The sequence below is a fragment of the Carassius carassius genome, chromosome 12, assembly GCF_963082965.1.
Source record: "Carassius carassius chromosome 12, fCarCar2.1, whole genome shotgun sequence".
Classification (NCBI taxonomy): domain Eukaryota; kingdom Metazoa; phylum Chordata; class Actinopteri; order Cypriniformes; family Cyprinidae; genus Carassius; species Carassius carassius.
Genome location: NC_081766.1, coordinates 8,410,057 through 8,431,255, shown reverse-complemented (window position 1 = coordinate 8,431,255; position 21,199 = coordinate 8,410,057). Strand labels below are relative to the sequence as shown.

Genomic DNA, 21,199 nt, shown 5'->3' with positions numbered 1-21,199 from the left:
AAAGTGGACCATCAGGTCATCAACCTGACCAATATCTCTTTAATGATATAAGTTAGTTCATTGGATATCAAAGCTGAATATATGGACATATGAGTTCGGCTTTTACCGCGGTAACTGCTGCTGAAATAAACTGCTTTTATGTGGGGTGTAAAATCAATACTCTATTTGCAATAGGGGTTCTCACTCTATGGATGAGCCAGAAGTGATAATGGACGAATCTGCTTGCCTGATTTGAGCTTGTTAAGGGCAGCCACTGCTAGGGTCCTGATGGGATGACTACAGCCCAAATGTAAAGGCTCTGGTGACGTCACAAAGCATTTTTATAATGTTCATGCACTCTAAATGTCAAATTGCCTGTATCAAAGCTCTGTTTCCTTTAATGATTACTCTACAATACCAGTTAGAACTAAATTGCATGGGTGTTGCTTTACACAGATGAGGTGTTATGTAATATTGATTACTTGAGTTTGTTGCAGGTATTCCTTTTTTTCGAACGTGCGATACAAACATGTAGGTCAGAGGGACTCCTCTGGGGAATAGATTTATCCAGCGATTTTCCACGGAAAAGTGTGTATAGGGTTCAAGAGATTCTGTGCAAAATGCCTTTGACAGCAGCATGCTGTGACAGCTTTATTTAAGTGAACATGGTTTTTAAGTCTCTGTCCTAGATATTACAACACAGGAAGACCTGGATCCATGCTGTTATTTTCACCAGAGACAATGACAGCTTAATCTTTATTTCTGTACTTTTATAGTCGCGGTTGCATTACATTACATTTATGCATTTATCAGACACTTTCATCCAAAGCAAACACAATACAACATCATAAATGATTCATAATTTTTGGCAACATAGGAAGCAAAGGATCAGAGTTGGCAAAATCATTCTGCCAATGTATGGGAAAATAATTGAGCAAGATTTTTTAGTGTTTCGAATAAAGTCTCTCATGCTTCCCAAGGCTGCATTTATTTGATAAAAATAGAGTAAAAACAATAAAATTATAAGAAATTATTACAATTTTAAATAACCTTTTTTCTAATTTAATATATTTAAAAATGTCATTTATTAAACTTTTTGGGTCACATTCTTCAAAAATCATCCTAATGTTGATTTGGTGCTCAAGAAACATTTCTTATTATTATCAATGTTGAAATATTATCATTTTTATAGTTTTGAAGTATGTAATAAGAATAATAAGAATAAAAACATTTTATAAGTTCTGTTATTTCTCACTGTTATTTCTCAGAGTTTGTTTTTAACCCATAACAGCATCATATATCACTGTAAGAAAAAAATCTGTAATGTTTTTATGGACATTTCTTTTAATGCATAATTCAAAATAAAAGGAAAACACTTGTAAAATATCAATAAGGACAGTTCCTTCATATTGTGCCAGAGAATTGCATTGTCTTCTGAAGAATGATTTGTAAACCTGCCCGTCTGAACCATATTTGGTGTTACCCTTATGTTTTTTTTTCTTTTTATCTTCTCAGTATGTAAATCTACAGTATAACCTATCCCTCTGTTGAAGCTCTATACCTGAGGCCACACTTAGTAAGCCACCAGTGACATTAACTGCTAATTTACTCCCACACACAGAGCTCATTGTAGACCACTGCTACTCCAGCCACGCAGAGTTCACGAAGGGTTAAGCATATTTTTCTCCTTGTAAAAACAAAGCAAAAAGTGGTACCAGGTTTTGAGGGTGAAATCACAGAGATATGCCTACCCTCTGTTCACAAAACACGTGATGCTAATGCAGGAAGCCCTCAATGAGCTTCATTGTGTGCTTTTGAGATAGGGAACACACCGTCTGCACCAGATGGAGCTGCTTGTGTGTGCTGCAACTTCTTTGGTATATCATCAGAAAAAATTGACACAGCAGATGTCCAGATGATCACTTGATAATTCTTGAATTAGAGTGGATATTAAAAAAAACCTTTTGAAGTTGCCAGAGATTAATGTCAAGAGTGTTTTCCAAATTGCTCATGATAAGGAGTGTTTTATTACTTGAACGTAATCATGCTGTGATCATGGCTGACGTTTAACACTTAAACCCACATATCAAATCAACACTAGATGACCTTTCAAAAAGATTTACCAGAGCTGTTTTGTAATGAGTTTCAAGACAACATTCAGTCAAGTGTTTAGCATGAAATTATTTTCCTTTGTCAATTCCAGCTTTTGAAACCAATTCCATTCTGGAGGACAACCACAGTAGAGAGTTGATTTGATATAGGCATGTACGTGATCCTGTTCCATCCTCACATCTGCCCTCATAGTGTTTTCAGCTCATGTTTTCTCTCACTGGGCTCAGCCATAGGGTGTTTCTCTTAGGTCAGGGCCCCGGGAGGCTGCCGTAAGCTTCTCTGATCCGCTCCACTGCCTTGACCACCCGCTCTTTCAGGGACAATGCCAGTCGCCGTTTCAACTCACTGTCTGATAAAGCAGTCACACAAACACACACACATAGTGACATCAGATAGCCACCCATAGCTGTTTCATTCCCAGAACACAGTGCACCACTGTACATTGCCCCTCTTTCTCTTTCAGTATCTGACAGCTACATTAGTCTGCCTCCAAAAAATAAAAGGAATTGCATTTTTTTTTTCCTCTCTTTTTTCAGATTAGACATGGGGTTTGGGTTTGGGGGTGTCATGGAAGGCCTTTATCTTGGTGAGATAGTGATTTAATTTTAGGTGATGTATAACCAGCCTGTTGCCGTGGTGATGCTCCAAGGGGGGTGATCAAACCTGGTTTTCACAAACTCATAGAGACTTATATAAATTTATATACACACATTGACCTCACGTCGCATAACTCGAGCACATATCTCTGTATTCTAGTGGAAATGTCCGGAATGTAAGTCATTTATCATCACTGACATGGCTGGTGTTTACATGTCCCTGAGAGAAACAGCCCACAACTGAGCATTAATAAACACTGATACACTGACACACATTATGAGTGCTCATATTTTTGGGAGAAGGAACCTTTTTTAAGTTTTTTTTATTTATTTTAAGTTACTTAAATATTTATTTAAAATAAAAATGAAAATAATTATGAATAATTAATACGTATATAAATAGCACAAAAATTAAAATGTTTTGAATGTCAAAAAATAGCTGAGTTTATAGCTGAGAAGCTCCACCTCCTTTGGTTACTGTTGCTATAAAAGAAACCGGAATGAACTGATGATTTATTCATTGGAACATAATTGCTAAAAATACAGTTTGTATTGTTTCTTGGAACCTTGTTGTTACGCATTTCAACACACACACACACACACACACACACACACACATATATATATATATATGTATGAAACCTTAAAATTGTGTGCAGAACCAGAAAAAAAATACAGGTCCTCCATATACTTACATTTGAAAAGAGTAAATGAGATTTTGAAAATTGCAGACAGCATAAATGATGTTATGCAATTCTAACATTTGTTTTGCAGATGTACAATTATCAAGAAAGAAGATCATTTAGACCCTTTTATGAAATTGACTATTTTCAATAGTGTTTATTTGCATCTCATTTGCTTAAAGGTGAATGTTTATCATTAACACTACATCTCTCTGGTTGCTAACATGATGGGCTGTTTCCTGTTATCTGAGGCACTGGAAGCCCGCTTAGCATTCAACGTCTGTATATGAACCTATAAGCCTCCGCTCTGGAGACCTACTTATGCTTGGCGTAGGATCATACACACACTGATATGCCCCTTTAACAAGGGCAAACATGGTGTACACCACCAGAATCATATGCTCCGACTAATCAACTGGCACATTTGACATGGAAATTTTACCCCAGTGGTCACATTTGGATTTGTTCCGTCAAATCAATCTGTCAAATGAAGCAAGGGTTGCTAAATTGTTAAACTCTCGGTGACCTGTGAGTGATGTATTTAGGTCAGAGGATTGAGAGGGATATGACAGAGCTTGTCAACCGAGACTCAACAAGGCACTGGAACATTTTTCTGTTTATTTCACTCTGTCACTATATTTCAGATATCGGTTTGCATATGATGTCCTGCAGTAGATTGGTGGCAGCAGTAGTACAGTATAACATATGGCTATACTGTGTTTGTAAGACTAAAATTATCTTTCAAAACCCAGTTTCTGCATTGTTGCCAATTATCTACATTAGGAGCAAAGGTACGGTGTAGGAAAAGATCTACAATCACATAAAAAAAAAAATCTTAATCAAATGAAAAATTATACATAAATAAAAAAATTTTGATTTAAAGATGTTAATTTCACATATAGAAACAACAAATGTACATGTAGTTTGAAAGTGTGGGGGATTCATGCAGAATCATGGGTAATGTAGTTTTTCACCAGGAAATTTGTTTTTGAACTAACAGAAATTAGTTGAAATAATGTGGACTAGAAGCTTCATCAAAAGCAATCAATTAATAACCTTTATGCTCAGTTTCATGGGATATTGCTAAAAATCTGTTCGCCAGTTGAGAAAATGAATGAGATTTTTACTTCCAGAACCCGCCTGTTGTGCTCTATACAGTTTGGCATTAGCACACTGCTAAGCTAGCATGCTTATCTAATAGAAATAAAAATCACCAACAACAAATATCAAACACAAATATTGAGTGCAACAATGAAAAAAAAAATGAATGAAATGTATGTCCACTTTTTTTGCAAAGGATATAGACTATGCTATGTTAGCATTTGGCTAAAATGAGACAGCAAAATTTTCTGGCCTGTATTTTGGACCCTTTCTGTCAGAAATGCACTTCTAATGCTTTAAGTTTTGTAATTGTTGGAAGATAATGACCTTACACATGAAGAAAACTAATGTTTACATGTGTGAGTTTCTTAGGTTAATCAGTAGATTAATACTTGTCTGACTTGATCATGCTTGTAGTGAGAGGGCAGATGTGGTATTATTTTGTAATATTTTGTTTTCTCAGTTTAGGTTCTAGAGTCATTTGTAAGACAAACTAAGTGCACTTTTAGACGTTAAAGTTTACAGGAGATCTTCCTCTCGCTACCTGCCACCCATCACATCAGGTGCTGTGCCCTCCCATCGGTTCTCACAGACTGTCCTGCCCATCATGGCAACAAAGCTCTCTAATTGGTTCTCAGTGGATTAGCCAGGGTTAATGAACTGCTCTCTTTGATGGTAGAAGGCTCTGATGAAAGTCTGTCATGTTGAATAATGGGGCTGCCCGGGATAGAGGCTGAGAGTGTGGCCAGGGTTTAGCCTCTTCTTTTTGCTCCTTCATTCCTGTGTTTCAGCATCTTAGCTATAAAGGATTAATGACACCATTACCATGATTTATCTCTTTGCGGATTTGTGTAGAATCATCAATCTGTTAGGACATTTTTATGTTTTTTTTTTCCTCTTCCATCTAGGCTGATGGTAAATCTTGTGTTTTTGTATCTTTTTTTTTTTTTTTTATATCTACAGGCAAGCCCGTGATGATTATAACAGAGTACATGGAGAATGGATCGTTGGATACTTTCCTGAAGGTGAGGAAGGCAAAACGCCTGTGGCACAAGTCCACACTGATGTTCGCATGCCATTTAAGATGCTGCCTCTCATTTAATTACCTACAGCCAATAAACGAGCATCGCTCAAGGGTATAAGCCACGGATACCTCCCTGAAAGTCTATTACTGCAGGGAAATTAAGCATGGAATGGATGCCTGGTGCAGGCAGTGCGATTCATTTGCTCACTGTCCTCACATCCTGTCTGTTGTACAGCAACCGTGCCAAGGTTATAATTTACAACTGTCCTTTGCGAATTTGCAATACTTTCCTGAAAATTCTGTATTTTTTTGTTGGTTTCAAATACAGTTTTTGTTTCATGAAATATATATATTTCTTTTTTTATATACTTATTTTTAGTTAAATATTTTCTCCAGATCAACAGAATTTTTCCAAAAATATGTTTTTGGTGTTATGTTTGTTTTAGCATTCAATAATTTAACTGGAGAGTGTATTCAAGTGAACGTGTTGCAAATGTGTCTTGTATAGAGACAAGAAGGGAATAAATTAACTAGATTTAGTAGATTTATAATAAAGTTGCTCTCTCTCCACCAAGCTGCTATAACGTCGCAATCCTCACTAATTTATTGTCGCCTTTGTCACCCAGCGGATATGGCCACAAAGTTTTATTACACGCAGCACAGATACGTTTTCCTTTAAGTCGGGACTCTTTTTAATTGCCTTCACTTTAAGAAAATGTAAATTAAATCTAACACCCCCACCCCTAAAAAAGGGCCTGTCTGAGATGTTCGATCATTCTGCAGGGTACATAATGAATCCCATAAATACCCCCTTAGCCCACATAAAAAGCTAATATAATTATGGGGTCAGTTTTATGGCTAATAGCTCATAGGTCGGCCACCCAGCTACATGTTTTTAATTAAAGGACAGATCAGTTAAGCATCACTTACTAGTACAAAAACAAATGATTTTTCTCTGTCTCTATTTCTGTCTCGCTCTGCTCTTCCTGTAAGTAGTGTGGCTTCTGATACTAGATTGATAACAACCAGTTAATCCAGCCAGACGATAAATCAGCAGCCACATTTCACAAAACACAACATAATTAACTTACCCACATTATGATGCATGAATTACTATACGAGCACATGTTTCAGATTGATATTGCTCAGAGGGACAAATGTGGGGGTTTTAACAAGATTAGTGTACTGCCCAGATATGGAGATTAAGACACTGGGCTAATTGCTCATTGTAGATGGATGTCCGGGCTCTTTTGTTTAGCTAACAGAAGTACCAAATACAGATGATTTTACATTAAATCATAAAGGCCTGTAAACATTTGAGCAAATATGGCAGATAGAGCTGTAAAACCAGAGGTCAGAGTCTTTTACATAATGAATCAGAACTTAGGGCAAAACCATTGAAACTGTGAAAATGGAGTGTTTGAAAAATGCATGAATGCTGAATAATGTATTATAAAAATCTGAACACAAACAAAAGTCTTAAAATATTACATAGCAAATTTTACATACCAACTACAATATATAGAATACTAAAGATATATAAATATAATAATTAAATTTGAATTATTTTTTAATTAATGTACATTTTTAACAGAAAATATTCAGATTTAGCTAATTTAATTTATTAAAACATCATTGAAACGCAGCCTAAATAAAAATTTTGGGTGAACTAACCCTTTAATATCAGATATTATGAACAAAAAATATAGAACATTTTTGTTTTAATTAAAAGTACAGTTTTTAATGTTAAATTGTAATATTATATATATATATATATATATATATATATATATATATATATATATATATATATATATATATATATATATATATATTAGTGCTGTAAAAATGATTAATTGCATTCAAAATAAAAGTTTTTGTTTACAGAACATACTGTGTGCATACTGTGTATATTTATTATGTATAAATACACACATATGCAAGTATATATTTAAGAAAAATATGTTATGTTTATATATTAAATATATTTATGAATAATAGGAATTATATGAATATACATATATGCATGTAAATACATGTAAATATTTTTTTTAAATATATACATGCATGTGTGTGTATTTATAGATACATAGTAAATATACAAAGTACGCACACATATATTATGCAAACAAAAAACTTTTATTTTGGATGTGATTAATCATTTCTTAATGAAACTGCTTCAGTTTTACAACAGTGAGCACAAGCTAGATAAAAGTGATTATTACGTTTAGAATATGGATATTTTTCTTACAAAAAAAAAGCCATCGATTCACTACAGGAGGTATTTGGTCACGCCCAGGAGCCAAATGAGAAACTTTCTTTTTTTGGATGGGCGCTTTTTATTTAAGGAATGCAACACCCATTGAGTGCCATGAAACAGCTTGAAAGATCAAAGACAATTTTTAATATAACTCTTGACCGAGATCGTCTGAAAGAAGAAAGTCTAGGATGCCTCGGGGGTAAGAAAAACGCAGCCTAATTTTCATTTTTGGGTGAACTAACCCTTTAACAAATTGAACCTTTTTGTAAATTGTTATCAGCCTACATATGTTTGCCTCTGTACTGTATATTACACTGGCAGAAAAAAAAAAAAATTAGTTTTTCATCTTTGTTTTTTAGTTGAACACCACCTGTGCAATCTATTGAAAATAACAGATGCCTTTTCTTTCTCTTACAGAAACATGATGGGCAGTTCACAGTCATTCAGCTGGTGGGGATGATGCGTGGAATTGCTTCAGGAATGAAGTATTTGTCTGACATGAGCTACGTCCACCGTGACCTGGCGGCACGCAACATCCTGGTGAACAGCAACCTGGTGTGCAAAGTGTCTGATTTCGGCCTGTCCAGAGTGCTAGAGGATGACCCTGAAGCTGCGTACACCACACGGGTAAAGCACCTTTCCCCCATCAAGGTTTTATGCAATCCTAGAGTGAGTCGTCATCAATTTGACAGAAACAGGGAATGAAGGAAGTAACTTAACGGCTTTTTTGTTGTTGTTTGTTTCGTAACATCTTGTTTGCAGTACAAATTTGATTACCACTTCAGTTGTTTATTTAATGAACTAGCTTTCATCATTGTCTTTTTTCATCATTTTGTCTTTTTTATCATTTTTGCTAATACAGTAAACCTGACTCATTCCATATGAACTCATAAGATATTTTGAAATGTCTCTGATCTCCTCGAAAATGTCTCTCATGTCTTTTAAAGTGTTTGACTGTGGGAAAGAACTTCACAGAGGCACAGAGAGAAAGAGACAGAGGAGGGATGTTTGAGAAGCGAGTTGGCTTTCTCAGGGGTCAGTTTCTCTGTCAAGCCAGCATGTATTAATTACATCCGTTTCTGACAGGACAGCCGCCTCCAAACCCCCTACACTTGTTCCTCTCTCTCCTTCTCAGCTCAGTAATTGGTGAGCACCCTGTGGATGCATATGAAGGCCAAGGGCAAGAAAGGGGCATATGTGTGTGTGTAGCTGTCGGTGTCCACTCGGGTGGACAAAGCATGAACTCAGCAGGCGAATCTGTTGTCACATGCAAACAGGGGAGAAAAGTACTCGTACAACCCTGAACAGACCCTCGCAGATTGCCTTTTGATGTCCGTGTGTGCATATCTAAGGCAAAATGTGTGTTTCTCACAGGGAGGAACTCTTAAAATATAAGTGGCTCTGACATTCAGTGCCCTTTGCCCCGTTGCTTTAAGTGCTGAAATCATGAAGAGGCAGAACCCTCCCAGCCACGCTAAGAAGCCGTTTATGTGCCATGACTTTATATAATAAAAAAAATAATTGTAAAGATCGCTTTTGGAAATTCTCTTTAAATGATTTTACCCCATGGGAACCGCTGCCGTTCTTTGGCACTCTTGTCACGTATGTCTATACAGAGTACAGCCAGTTTGTCTTCTGTTTGACTTTGACTGTAGAGATTAACTACAAACCACTGCAGCTATTTAAAAGACATTTAGGAAAATACAGACCCTGCCATAGTGCTGGAATAGGAAAAGACAAATATTGTCTCTATTCTTGCTGTTTGTTTATGGGTGTTTCTTTCACTTTGAGAAAATAAACTCTATTGAAACACACTTTCTCTCATCAATTGCATCAGTCTACTAACTTCCAAAAGAAATTAATCTTACTGACCCCAGACTTTTAAACAATGTGTACGTGTATTTTCACACTTAGTTACAGCTTAAATAGAGATGATGCACAATAAAGATGGTTTCACTCTTTGTTTAGATGATCATAGTTTTAACTGGTTATAATTCATAGATTGAAAATCTGGGTTTGGGGTAAAACAATACAATCTACAAAATGTTTTTAGTGACCTGTATATACTTTAACAAAAAGAAAAAGCAATTAAATCAGCTAGTAAAAAAAAAAAAAGAAAACCACCCATTGGACACAAAATAATATATTTTTTTTTTTTTTAGGGTGGAAAGATTCCTATTCGATGGACTGCTCCTGAGGCTATAGCGTACAGGAAGTTCACCTCAGCAAGTGACATTTGGAGTTATGGCATCGTCATGTGGGAGGTGATCTCATACGGAGAGCGGCCTTATTGGGAGATGTCTAATCAAGACGTAAGTGTCCTTGAGAAACTGGAAACACGCGTGATCTCATGTGTATTGTTTAAATTGAAATCTGCTCCACTAATATCTAATATCTGCGCTAATAAGGCAGAATCTCCGAGCAGTGTGTCCTTGCAAACTTTCAGAGAGTAACATCATCCTGCACTGTTGTCTCTATAGAAACAGTGGTTTTAGGATCCTCATAAACGAGAGCTGTCCAGCTGCTCCTGTCTTTAATACAAGCCAGTTAAACACACTTCATCCCTCACTGCTGTATTATTCTAACACTTTCTGACTTCTCCCTTTATTACCATCAGAGGAAATGTCAAAGAAATCTTGAAGACCTTCAGGGCACCGCAGATAATGATTTAGATCTAGGCTCCCTCTACAACTAAGAAATGAATGTTAGAATGTTTCCTGTCTAAAAGAAAATAGCTCCTTTGATTTAAGAACAGGAAGTGGCAGAGAACAGGAGCAATGAGTTATAGTCATATAGGAGATATTTCGAACCATTGAGTTATAGTCTGGTATATTACTTTAAAATTTATGTTACTTGCATGAATATACCATGAAAGTACTATAATAACATACCAGGAGCTTGATAGTAGACCATTAACATTGTGTTCAAGTGATAAAAAGGGACTTTTTTTTTTTTACTTTGTACATTGTATTGTCCAGTATTTTGATGCATGTGTATGTCTTGCAGGTGATTAAAGCTATAGATGAGGGTTACAGGCTGCCTGCTCCGATGGACTGTCCCATAGTCCTCCACCAGCTGATGTTGGACTGCTGGGAGAAGAGCAGAAGCGAACGGCCCAAATTCGGGCAGATCGTCAATACTCTTGATAAACTGATCCGCAACCCCAACAGTCTGAAAGAGCTCGTCAACAGCTCAGTCTGGTGAGAACATACATAAGCTTTTCACACTGTTTTTAACCCTGCATTAAGGCCACTTTTTGACCCTGGATTAGTTAATGCTCACACTGCAATAATGTGAAGTCCTGCTTTCCTGTACAAATATCTGAACATCCTAGTATTCAAACATTTGTGGTCAGCACAATTTAAATTTATTTATTTGAATAACTTTTTATTAAATAAATTACTTAAAATACTTCTGTTCAGCAAGGATGCATTAAATTGGTCAAAAGTGACCGTAAAGACATTTGGAATGTTGCAAAAGATTTCAAGACAAATTCTGTTCTTTTGAAGTTTCTATTGTGGAAAAAAAAGGTATTGTGTTTCAACAAAAAAATACTAAGCAGTACTGTTTTTTAACATCGATGAGTTTCTTGAGCAGCAAATCAGCATATTAGAATGATTTCTGATGGATCATGTGACTCTGACAACTGGAGTAATGTTGCTGAAAATGCAGCTTTGCCATCATAGGAATAAATAACATTTTCAAATATATTAAAATCGAAAAAAAAATTTAAATTGTAATAATATTTCACAGTATTACAGTTGTTGCTGTATTTTTGAGCAAATAAACATAGCCTAGGTGAGCAATTATTTTAAAAATAATAAAATAAAATCTGGTAGTGTATGTAAACATCCTTAAAACAAGATGGATGTTTAAAAAAATCTTCTTCCCTATTACATGAAATATTAATGCTCATTTCAGGGAATGTCTCAAATTATTTCTTTTTCTTACCCCATTGGCAGTTTATTCCTTTAAACCTACACTTCACTATATGTTGTTGATATATTCGGAAAAGTACCAATAGGATAAAAACGCATTATTATTTAAATTAATTTCAGTGTCTGAGAGAGGTTATGTTAAATAGTGATGGCAAACATGTTGAATTGTTGAAAAGACACTCAAACAGGTCACACGCTCTTTGCTAAATATGTTAATCTGAAAACTACCCCAAGGGTTTCCTCATGTACAGTGTGTACAAATAGTATGATTAGTGTAAAACAAGGATCAAGATAACCCAAGATTGTTAATTTAGGATTAACAATTTCAAGTGTGAAATGCCTGATAAAGGGACAGAAACATAAAGGACAACACCAGTTTAAACCAATTGTCTCTTTTAAAATGATGTACAGATAAAACATTTACAAGCCACAAAAACAAATCCCTAACAGCTCAAATCCAAGCTTTTCTGCGTCTGCCCATGAACTCAAAAATCTTTCTTTTTATGTGAAACAACAAGCAGATGAACTCCACATTGTCTAATATAACCAAAGCTAGTGTCACCGATCCTTTTCTAGCAGACACTTTGTAAAAAGACAGTTGTATAGATAGTCTGAACCTCCATTGTAAAACCTGACATGAGACGGGGCACAGACTGTCCTTCCACATGCGGTTTATCAGGAGCGCTGGAGACGGAGAGGCAGAGTTCACATTACATCTGTAAGGCCAGTGACTCAGAGCCCTTTATGAGATCGCTTCCTCAAGCCCATCACAGTCTCTCTGATTACAGCCCAACCTGCCAGTCATTCATCCCTCTGTGTTCAAAGAGGACAAAGAAGAACTAGGGTACTAAATACATCCCAGGTCTGAGATTGAATTGACCCCCGGTTTCCACTCAAACGCTGCAGTCACTCAGCAGTGTGAACCTAACCTGTCCGTCATGAAGAACAGAAAAAGGCATCACAATAGGTTTTAACCACAACTTCAACTTTTTAACTTTTATCCTCTCCTCGTGAAATTGCTTAAGCTATCTGCTCTCAGAAGAAACTGCTATCATTAAACTATCATAAATTGAGAAACAAGTGACAGTTTGATTAGATATTTCTTAACTGTAGGCCCGAAGCCAAAGCCTTAACTCTAAAGGCAATTTATAATGTAAGACCAGTTTCCAGCTCTGTTCTCAATGTTTTAGCAATGAACCAAACCACAATTGATACAGATTCAATTTCCTTTCCAGGGAAGACCCCACGACCCCAGAGTTCAGTGTGAGTACGGTGGATGAATGGCTGGACGCCATCAACATGGGTCAGTATAAAGACAACTTCGCCAGCGTGGGCTACGTTTCTCTAGATTCCATACTGTACATCAGCTTGTGGTAAGTTTGTTTACCTATATAAATACAATTACTGTATAACACCATAGTGTATGTGCAGTGTAATTTTATGAACACACTGACACTAACACATTTTGGCTAGTAGACTATTTAATTTTTATATTATTTTTCCTTTCAAAAGTTTGAAGTCAGTAAGATATTTTTTTCTTGAAAGAACTTAATACTATTACTTTATCTGTATTTTATTTCAAATAAATGCTGTTCTTCTGAACTTTCTATTCATCACAAAATCAAAAAAAGAAAAAAGTATCACTGTTTAAAAAATATTACACAGCACACATGATTTAACCGCTGATGATACAGAATTTGACATTATTAACAATGGATGTAAAAAAAACAGCTTTGCCCATCACAGTAATAAATTAAATGTATTAAAATAGAAAACATTTTTTTTAAATGGTGATGGTATTTCACAAATTTACTGTTTTGATGTATTAATGTATTAATATTTGAACAAATAAATGCAGCCTTGGTGAGAAAAAAGAGTGTATAATGTTCTAAAACAGAAAAAATCTTACTGACACCAAATGTTTGAACGGTAGTGTATTGCTTTGTTTTTCACTTTACTAAGGTTTCTTGGTTTGCTTTAACAAAGTGTTAATAGGATAAATTAGGATAAAGTGATAAATCCAGTTATTCAAAATTGTGTCCTAACCAGCTGCAGTACATGTCATGGAAAAAGGTTGCTTGGTTTGTGTTTATAACGTAGTGCTCGGTAGCTCTGCCCACGAAGAAATCTCTTCAGTTCTAAAATCATGCTCCACATGGCAGTATATTAAACATCAAATCTGATTACTGTACCATTTCACTTTCAGTAAGGGCAAAACAATTACTTAGAAACATCAAATAAATTATGTACTATGCATTTAAATATATTGTTCTTTAATCTATAACCAAACAACTAATAAACGGAATCTAATATTAAATTATTTCCTGAACCTGTTTTTTTTCTCTTCCTCAGTGAGTTAAGCAAGATGGGTGTGACTCTGGTTGGGCACCAAAAGAAGATTCTCTCGGCCGTCCAGAGTTTGCACGCACAGGGTACTCATGTGCAAGTATAACAAGCTTTCTCCACCGCCTGCGAGTGTACAGACTGAGAGAGTTACTACTACCACAGTCCCAATCAGCAGCTTCACTGTACAGTTCCCACTCTGGATGTTTCCACATACAACCCTTTTGTCAGCGCTCTGGCTTCCGTCCATGCACGTCCGAGCTTCCTACAGGCCGAGAGAAACACCGAGACTGATCTACAATCGCTTGAAAAGGCCACGGCAAATCAGATATGAAGTATGGTTATTAAACACGACAGAGAAACAAAAATGAAACAATAATACATTAGGGAAAATTCACAGCTTGTGTTTACAGTTTCAACATTTGTTTCATACTTGCCGTTTTGCATATCAGAGGTCTGACTGTTGTTCTTAAAAGGAGGGTTGTTGTTTCTTTTTGTCATATCAATGTTTGGTATATCAGTATGTTCTCTTACATCACTTATAAGCCACATCAGATGATGTTTACAGTATATTTATTTTGTTATAAATGAGGCAGCATTTGAGCACAGATGGATTCAGGTCGCAGCATCCAGTATTCAGACGGAAAGGCAACAGAGGTTTGCGTTCCACCAGCAAAGATGGCTGGAAACATCTGCAACGACAAAAGAGACATCTAAGGCCATGTCGTGCACAGGACAACAAGATAAGCTGAGAAATAATAGCTCTCTACTCGTCGCCGTGTCGCTTATGCAAACAGTGCAAACATTTGAATAAGAAACCGTCTGACTTCTCAAACACACTTCCAGATGTCTTAAATAAATTAGAAATGTTATTTCTGTCCATTCGCCACACAGATATGCCAATGTGTTGTACCACTGCAAGGTTTGTGCACATCAGATCAAGCAAAGACAACTTCAAAAGTTCATTATGTCGTGCACCACGTTTGCTTTACGTTTACACTCGTAGTGCGTGATGACTTTTGTACTATAGTGTATAAAATGTATAGTGTTGATTTAAAAAAAAAAAGAAAAGGAAGAAAAACATAAAAAACTAGAATGTTTGTAATGATGTACTTTTATTTAGTATGAATAGGAGGAAGTGGCTGTGTGGTGGCGTTATCACCGTCGTTTGCCGATGTGCGATAATAACTCATCTCTGGAATGTAGCATGGATCCTAAGCTTCATCTTTGATTGACAGGTGACAGTGACTGCAGTTTTTCACTCAAGTGGTGCCCCTAGCTGCTTGACATTAGATGCCTTATTAACTGTGCAGTTCTCTCTCTCTTTCTCATCCTCCCCTTAGAAAGGATATCATGAAGTATAATGTATATAGTATTTATCATTGCATCACTGAGAAGCTGGAGCTTGATGTTAAAGCCAGGCGTTTTCCACTGTTTTAGTCTGATGTTTGTGGAAACGTGTTCGATCTGCACAGGTGCATGTGGTATAGTGAAGGAGAGGTTTTCATGACTCTGTTGGGCTGAACTAAATTCCTCATGCTAACCTTAATGAGACTGATTTGCTGCACTGTATATTTTTGTACTAGTGAGGTTGTTCTGTAAAGTAGAAGTCTACCTGTTTTATTTAAATATATGTGAGACATAATTACAGGAACAGATGGAAATGAGAGATAATCATACTTCAAATCATGATTCCCTGACGTCATTTCATATTTTGATTCCTTTTATTTCATTGATTGTTTCAATGCTTCAGCTCAACACTGTAACTAATCACAAGACTTACTTGGAATCTAGGGTTTTTTCTTCCACATTTCCTGCACTGCTTTTGTGGGAAAATCTGTGGAATTTTGCTGAAAGGATTTGAATATGCTAAAATACCTTTAATCAGAATGGAATCATAATGAGTCAAATTTAATATTCTGTGGCCACAGATTCTGTGTGGGTTTACCTAAGCACACATAACCACAGTTCCTTTCGTCAATTTTTAAAGGAAAACCCATCATCATCTGTTATTAGAATATGTTTAACTGGATACTTTTCATAAAAGGTGAAAATTACATCTCAAGCCATGTTTAAAATGGTGACTTATTTAGTTCCCCTATAATTAAAACGGCGTAGACAACAATACAAATCATCAATCAAAAATATAATTCATACTGAAAAATGCAAGGAACACTACTATTGCACTTTTCTTTCATTTTTCCCCATGCATATTTTAATGAGAGAGAGAAAAAAAGCTCTTTCTTAAAGAAGTGATTATGCATTTAGATTAATTGATTATTTTAATGTATAGGTTAATGAACCTTATACACTAAATCTGAGATTTCAGTATGTAAAATAATTGCAGAAGGCCAGAAACTCATCCATTTTTATGCTCATTTTTCAATCCAAAATTAAATCCATTCAACTCTGTCTTGGGAGGCAATATGCTGATGTTGCGAAATTTGCTGCAGAAAATTGCATTGAAATAATAAAAACATGATAACGATGATAGTGATGGTGACGATTAATAGCGAAATGAATGACCATTAATAAAACATAAGCTCCACTTTCTACTACTGCAACATAAACTTTCCAGTTTTGCAAATACAGCTATGTAAAGAATTTTATATATCTACTCACCAAATGAATCAAAACAGGTGATTTTGTGACTGAACAGTGTTAGTGGCAGGATGTGGAATGTTGTTAATATGATAGAAGATGATAGATGAGTCTTGCTTATAAATTGTCTATCGAGTTGTTGTCTTTTGTTCTGCCCTGGCTCTGTACATGTGTTTGAGCTGATCCTTTTTTGTAAGCTATGTGCCCATCTCTCCACACACTGCAGGTTTCTATGAGCTCGCAAAAAAAGGGTGTACGCATTGAGATTCTTGTCGCTGTAATAAATGCTAATATTTTTAATTTCTCACTGGAAGCTTTGGCATCTCTTTTCCTTCTTTAAATTGCACTTATGGTTCTTTATCATACACACAGAAAAATTGTGTTGAAACAATTTTTACTAGGAAATTGCTAGTAAATTTCACAAACAATTGCAAAGAAATGGCAAGAAACACATTGAATTTAACATATTTTGAAGCAGAAAAACTAAAATAGTTTTTTTTCTTGAAAACAAAAATGGTTAGATATAAATTCAATATATACAAATGTATGTCAATAAAAAGATACATTTATATATATATATATATATTTAAAATACTTTGAAAAAACTACACTTTAAACATTTTTTTTCTAAAAAGTGCAACAACAACAACAAAAAATCTTCATTCGAGTTTTACTCAAGGATATAAAGAGTACTTTAGTACATTCTAAACATTAGTGTAACATAAGAAAAAAAAATGTATGTGGCACTAAGAACAACTACATATTAAAACATTCAGTAAAGCCTTCCAACTGCAAAAAAAAATTTTTCAATTCAAATTTATTCAAATTTGTATTTATGATTTTTGTTAAGGAAAACGGCTTTTTTGACCCGTGCGCTGTGCCGGAGATGGATGTCATATTCTCCGGAGAGAGAAAATGGGTCAGAGGAGGTCAGCTTTTAAAAGTACTCCTGCCTCTCTTCTTATTCTATGTTATGGCCATTACAACCAATCCCCACTCTCTCTTTCTCTCCTTTGTCTCGCTGTGCATTATACAGCACACACACACACACACACACACACACACACATCATATGGAACACACAGTCATTTTTCAGCCATCATTAGTATGGCAGTCGGACAGATTTCTGGGCAGCCTGTAGGGCCACAATAATACAATCAGCAGATGAACCTTGCAGACAGTTTTTCAAACAAATCATATCGCGTTACAGAAGTTCAAACAGTACACAAATCATATCTAACAGTTTTCATTTGCCAACAGAAAAAATGAAAGTAGCTTCTCCATTTAATGAGTATTACATGGTCTTTTGTGTTCCCATTACACAATAATAAAACATGGAGTGTTTATAGAGTAGACAACTCACAAAAGTGGGAAGTCTTGTTAAGCAAAGAAGTAAAAAAAAAAAAAAAAGTATTGTCAATGTTTATTTTGCATGTGATGAGCTTGTTAAGTGTGTGTGGGGCGATCATTCAGGGCCATTTTTACAAGGGGCAGGGTTTTCCAACGCTGCTGTCCGAAGCCTCCGGAGATCTGAGTGGATCTATATCGCACCATGCAGGCTCAGGCTCCTGTGTTTTTTTTAATGCCTTCTACACTCACATTAAGAGACACCTAAGCCCCTGTCTGACAGCATGACTGAGCGGGGTAATTAGACTAAACACCCTCGGGACTCGCTACCGTGTGTGTGTGTGTGTTACAAAGAAAGTGAGTAAAAGTGAATTTGTTCGCTCTGTTTGTTTCTGCATTTGTTCAGAGTTCAGAATCTCTGTGCGGTACGAATTTGTGCACATGCCCGACAACCCCATCCATCATGTTTTGGCCTTTCGAGGCTTCTTCGCCTCACCATATAACCTTTTCAAATGATGTCAATGTGTATTTTAAAATGAATCAGTAAGTCCTACTGTGGCCAATTGTTTGCATCTGCTAATATATGGACTTGGGGCTAATTTGTGGTTTTGTAAAATGACACATTATCACGGGGTGATCCATCAAGCCATCCTAAATGACAGCCGGTCATCCTTTCTGCCCTGCTTACTAATGTCATATGATTGCTTAATATGGTGAACATGACAAAGGGAGATTGAAGAGGATTCAATCTGGGTCACGTGACTGGATGGCGTGACTGTCCGGGAACCCATCCGTTCCCACTGCGCTCTCTCTTGGATTTGTTTAACTGGGAAGCACTTCATACATTAATCTTGGGCTCATATTTCTTGAATGCTAATTCAAAGCCACTCCAATCCAACCTGAAAATGAAATACAGTTAGATAAATGCGCAAATATATCGAATTGCTTATTTCTCATAGGTGTGCCTCATGTAATCCTGATTGATTAGCGGTGACATTTAGCATTAGCTCCCAACGCGTCCGGCCTTTACTTTCATTAAGGCAAAAACAAAATGTTCAGAGCACAAGAAGTGCCATCCTCACATGGCACTGAATAGCAAAAAGGTCACACACCATAGCACTTTAATCAGTACTAAATCCTAAAGGAAATCTAGTATGCTAGTTCTCTTGTCTTGTTAGCTCATGTCTTAGCTGACAGCGTTTTACACGTTGAACCTAGACAGCTAATGCTCTCTGAACAGATGTTGTTTTTCATAAAAATAATAATTGTATCCGTTTATTTTTTTATGTCACTTCCTCTGTAAACCAAATCATATTTGTTGCTCGGTGAGAAAAAACCCAGCTGGTTTGACTCACTTATTGAAATACTGGGGGAACATGTGATTGCGCGCAGTCCTCTGTGTTTAATATGATCTGGCTCCTCACTGAGCTATTGTTTGACTGTGGTAGAAGATGAGCCACAGGAAGTGTGGTAGAATTTCAGCTCACAAAGGGGATCTTCACGTTTAACTAGATTAGTCCGGCCGTCATCATAATCCACTTCAGCAAAACACATCTATAGGAACGGCTTACTTGCAAACAACACTGTCATGGCTGTTGTGGACAAGTTCAGAGAGGGCTTTGTGAATGGTGTTTTTGAAGATTTTACAGTAAGACCCTTGTAAGTGGCTTTATTAAAATTGACAATCCTCAATAGGACACGATGAACAATTTGCATTATCAACAGAGGCTTTCCTGTAGCTCCTGAACTTTTTTTTTATTTTTTTTCATATTACGGCCCCAAAGTACAATCTTAGTGCTTGAATGGTGGTGTTGTCTTGTGGTTAAATCAGTGATATGGTGAACAAAGTTGTTACTACATACAGTAGTAGGAATATGACAGGGCTGTAACTGACCATTTAACCTCCAGAACTTGGAACTATATGTTTTTATAATGTCTAATATTGGTATCATTACATTTACATGTACTGTATGCATTTAGTAGACCTTTTTATTCAAAGCAGTTTAAAAAAGACGAGCAAAAAAGAAAATTTTATGGAATACAAATATCAGGACTCCACATATCTATCAGAATTTTCATGCACGATCATCTGTAGCATTTGACGGAAGAGATTTAACTTCACAGACGGCAGATATTAATTAGAGCCTGTAGGAACAGATGCCCGTCTATCAGCCTGCTAGAAAACCGTCCTACCAGCATAACTCACAAAAAAGTCTAACTGCTCATCTGACTTGTGTACTGATGAATCTGCAGCTCTCAATCTACAAACACACTTATTTCAATCAGGAAGTCTTTGAAGCATTTGACCTTGGCTCGTACACTAAACGCAGTTTTTGAGATACCATGGTTGACGCTCTTGCTGCCTCTTCCTGTGCTTGTTTTCATTCCAAGTTATTAGTTTTTTCATGGAATTTTATCTATAAAAGCACTTCCGGTCTCAAATTTGAATTAGCTATTAAAGTTCCTAATTTAAAAAGTGAAAATTGTATTATATGCATGGGCCGTATCACGCCTGCTTTGATCAGCACACCAGAGTGAGCTCATTACTATTGACCCATGTAGGAAAGAATGTGCCTGTTGCATTCTGCCATGCCAGAGAAAGAAAAAGAGAAGAAAGGGGAGAGCTGACACCATCTACCCTACATGTTTTGATGGCTGTTCTTGCTTTCCACCAGCATCAGGCAGGTCGCCAGTGTTCACATTGTGAGTGTTATATTGAAACGCTCAATAACATTTGGTTGATTTTCCTCTTCCAAAAAGAGCATTATTTTGGGCTTTTCTGGGGAGTTGGTGGATCGTACAAGATATTTCTCAGTGGAGGTCTGGATTTTCTCTAACCCTCTGCAGATGTGCTGCTTTTTGGTGTGCAGCTGGCACTAGTTTCTGCTGGTTGCAGTTGATTGTGGGGTGAAAAATGAACGTTGGTTTTGTCTTTTGTCGTTGTGTGTTCCAGAAACATTGTGCCACATCTTGCAAACCTTAGATCGCAGAATGCCCTTTCTGAGCACTGGAAAAGATATATTATGGTGAATGATGCTATTGTGTGAGCTCAGGGAAATCTAGATTTACTTGCTGATGGGCTTTTTTGCCAATGATGAACTACCACACACAGACACCGCTCTGATCCACTTATATTGCAGTCTCAAAGTCTGGTACTCATTTCAACTTATTCTGGCTAAGAGCCGCTTAGAAAGAGGCTATCTGAGTAACGTAAA

General features: G+C 36.3%; 1 protein-coding gene across 1 annotated transcript in view; it reads left to right on the top strand.

The window, feature by feature from the left end:
- The window catches only part of LOC132154677 (ephrin type-A receptor 3-like), a 103,013-nt gene extending 86,072 nt beyond the window's left edge, over window positions 1–16,941 (top strand). Inside the window, exons 10-15 of the mRNA XM_059563325.1 lie at window positions 5,435–5,496; window positions 8,173–8,382; window positions 9,918–10,067; window positions 10,762–10,955; window positions 12,929–13,066; window positions 14,046–16,941. Of these exons, the coding sequence (XP_059419308.1) occupies window positions 5,435–5,496; window positions 8,173–8,382; window positions 9,918–10,067; window positions 10,762–10,955; window positions 12,929–13,066; window positions 14,046–14,145 (854 nt within the window). The 3' untranslated portion in view covers window positions 14,146–16,941. The remainder of the gene's footprint in view (window positions 1–5,434; window positions 5,497–8,172; window positions 8,383–9,917; window positions 10,068–10,761; window positions 10,956–12,928; window positions 13,067–14,045) is intronic.
- Window positions 16,942–21,199: the final 4,258 nt, after the last annotated feature.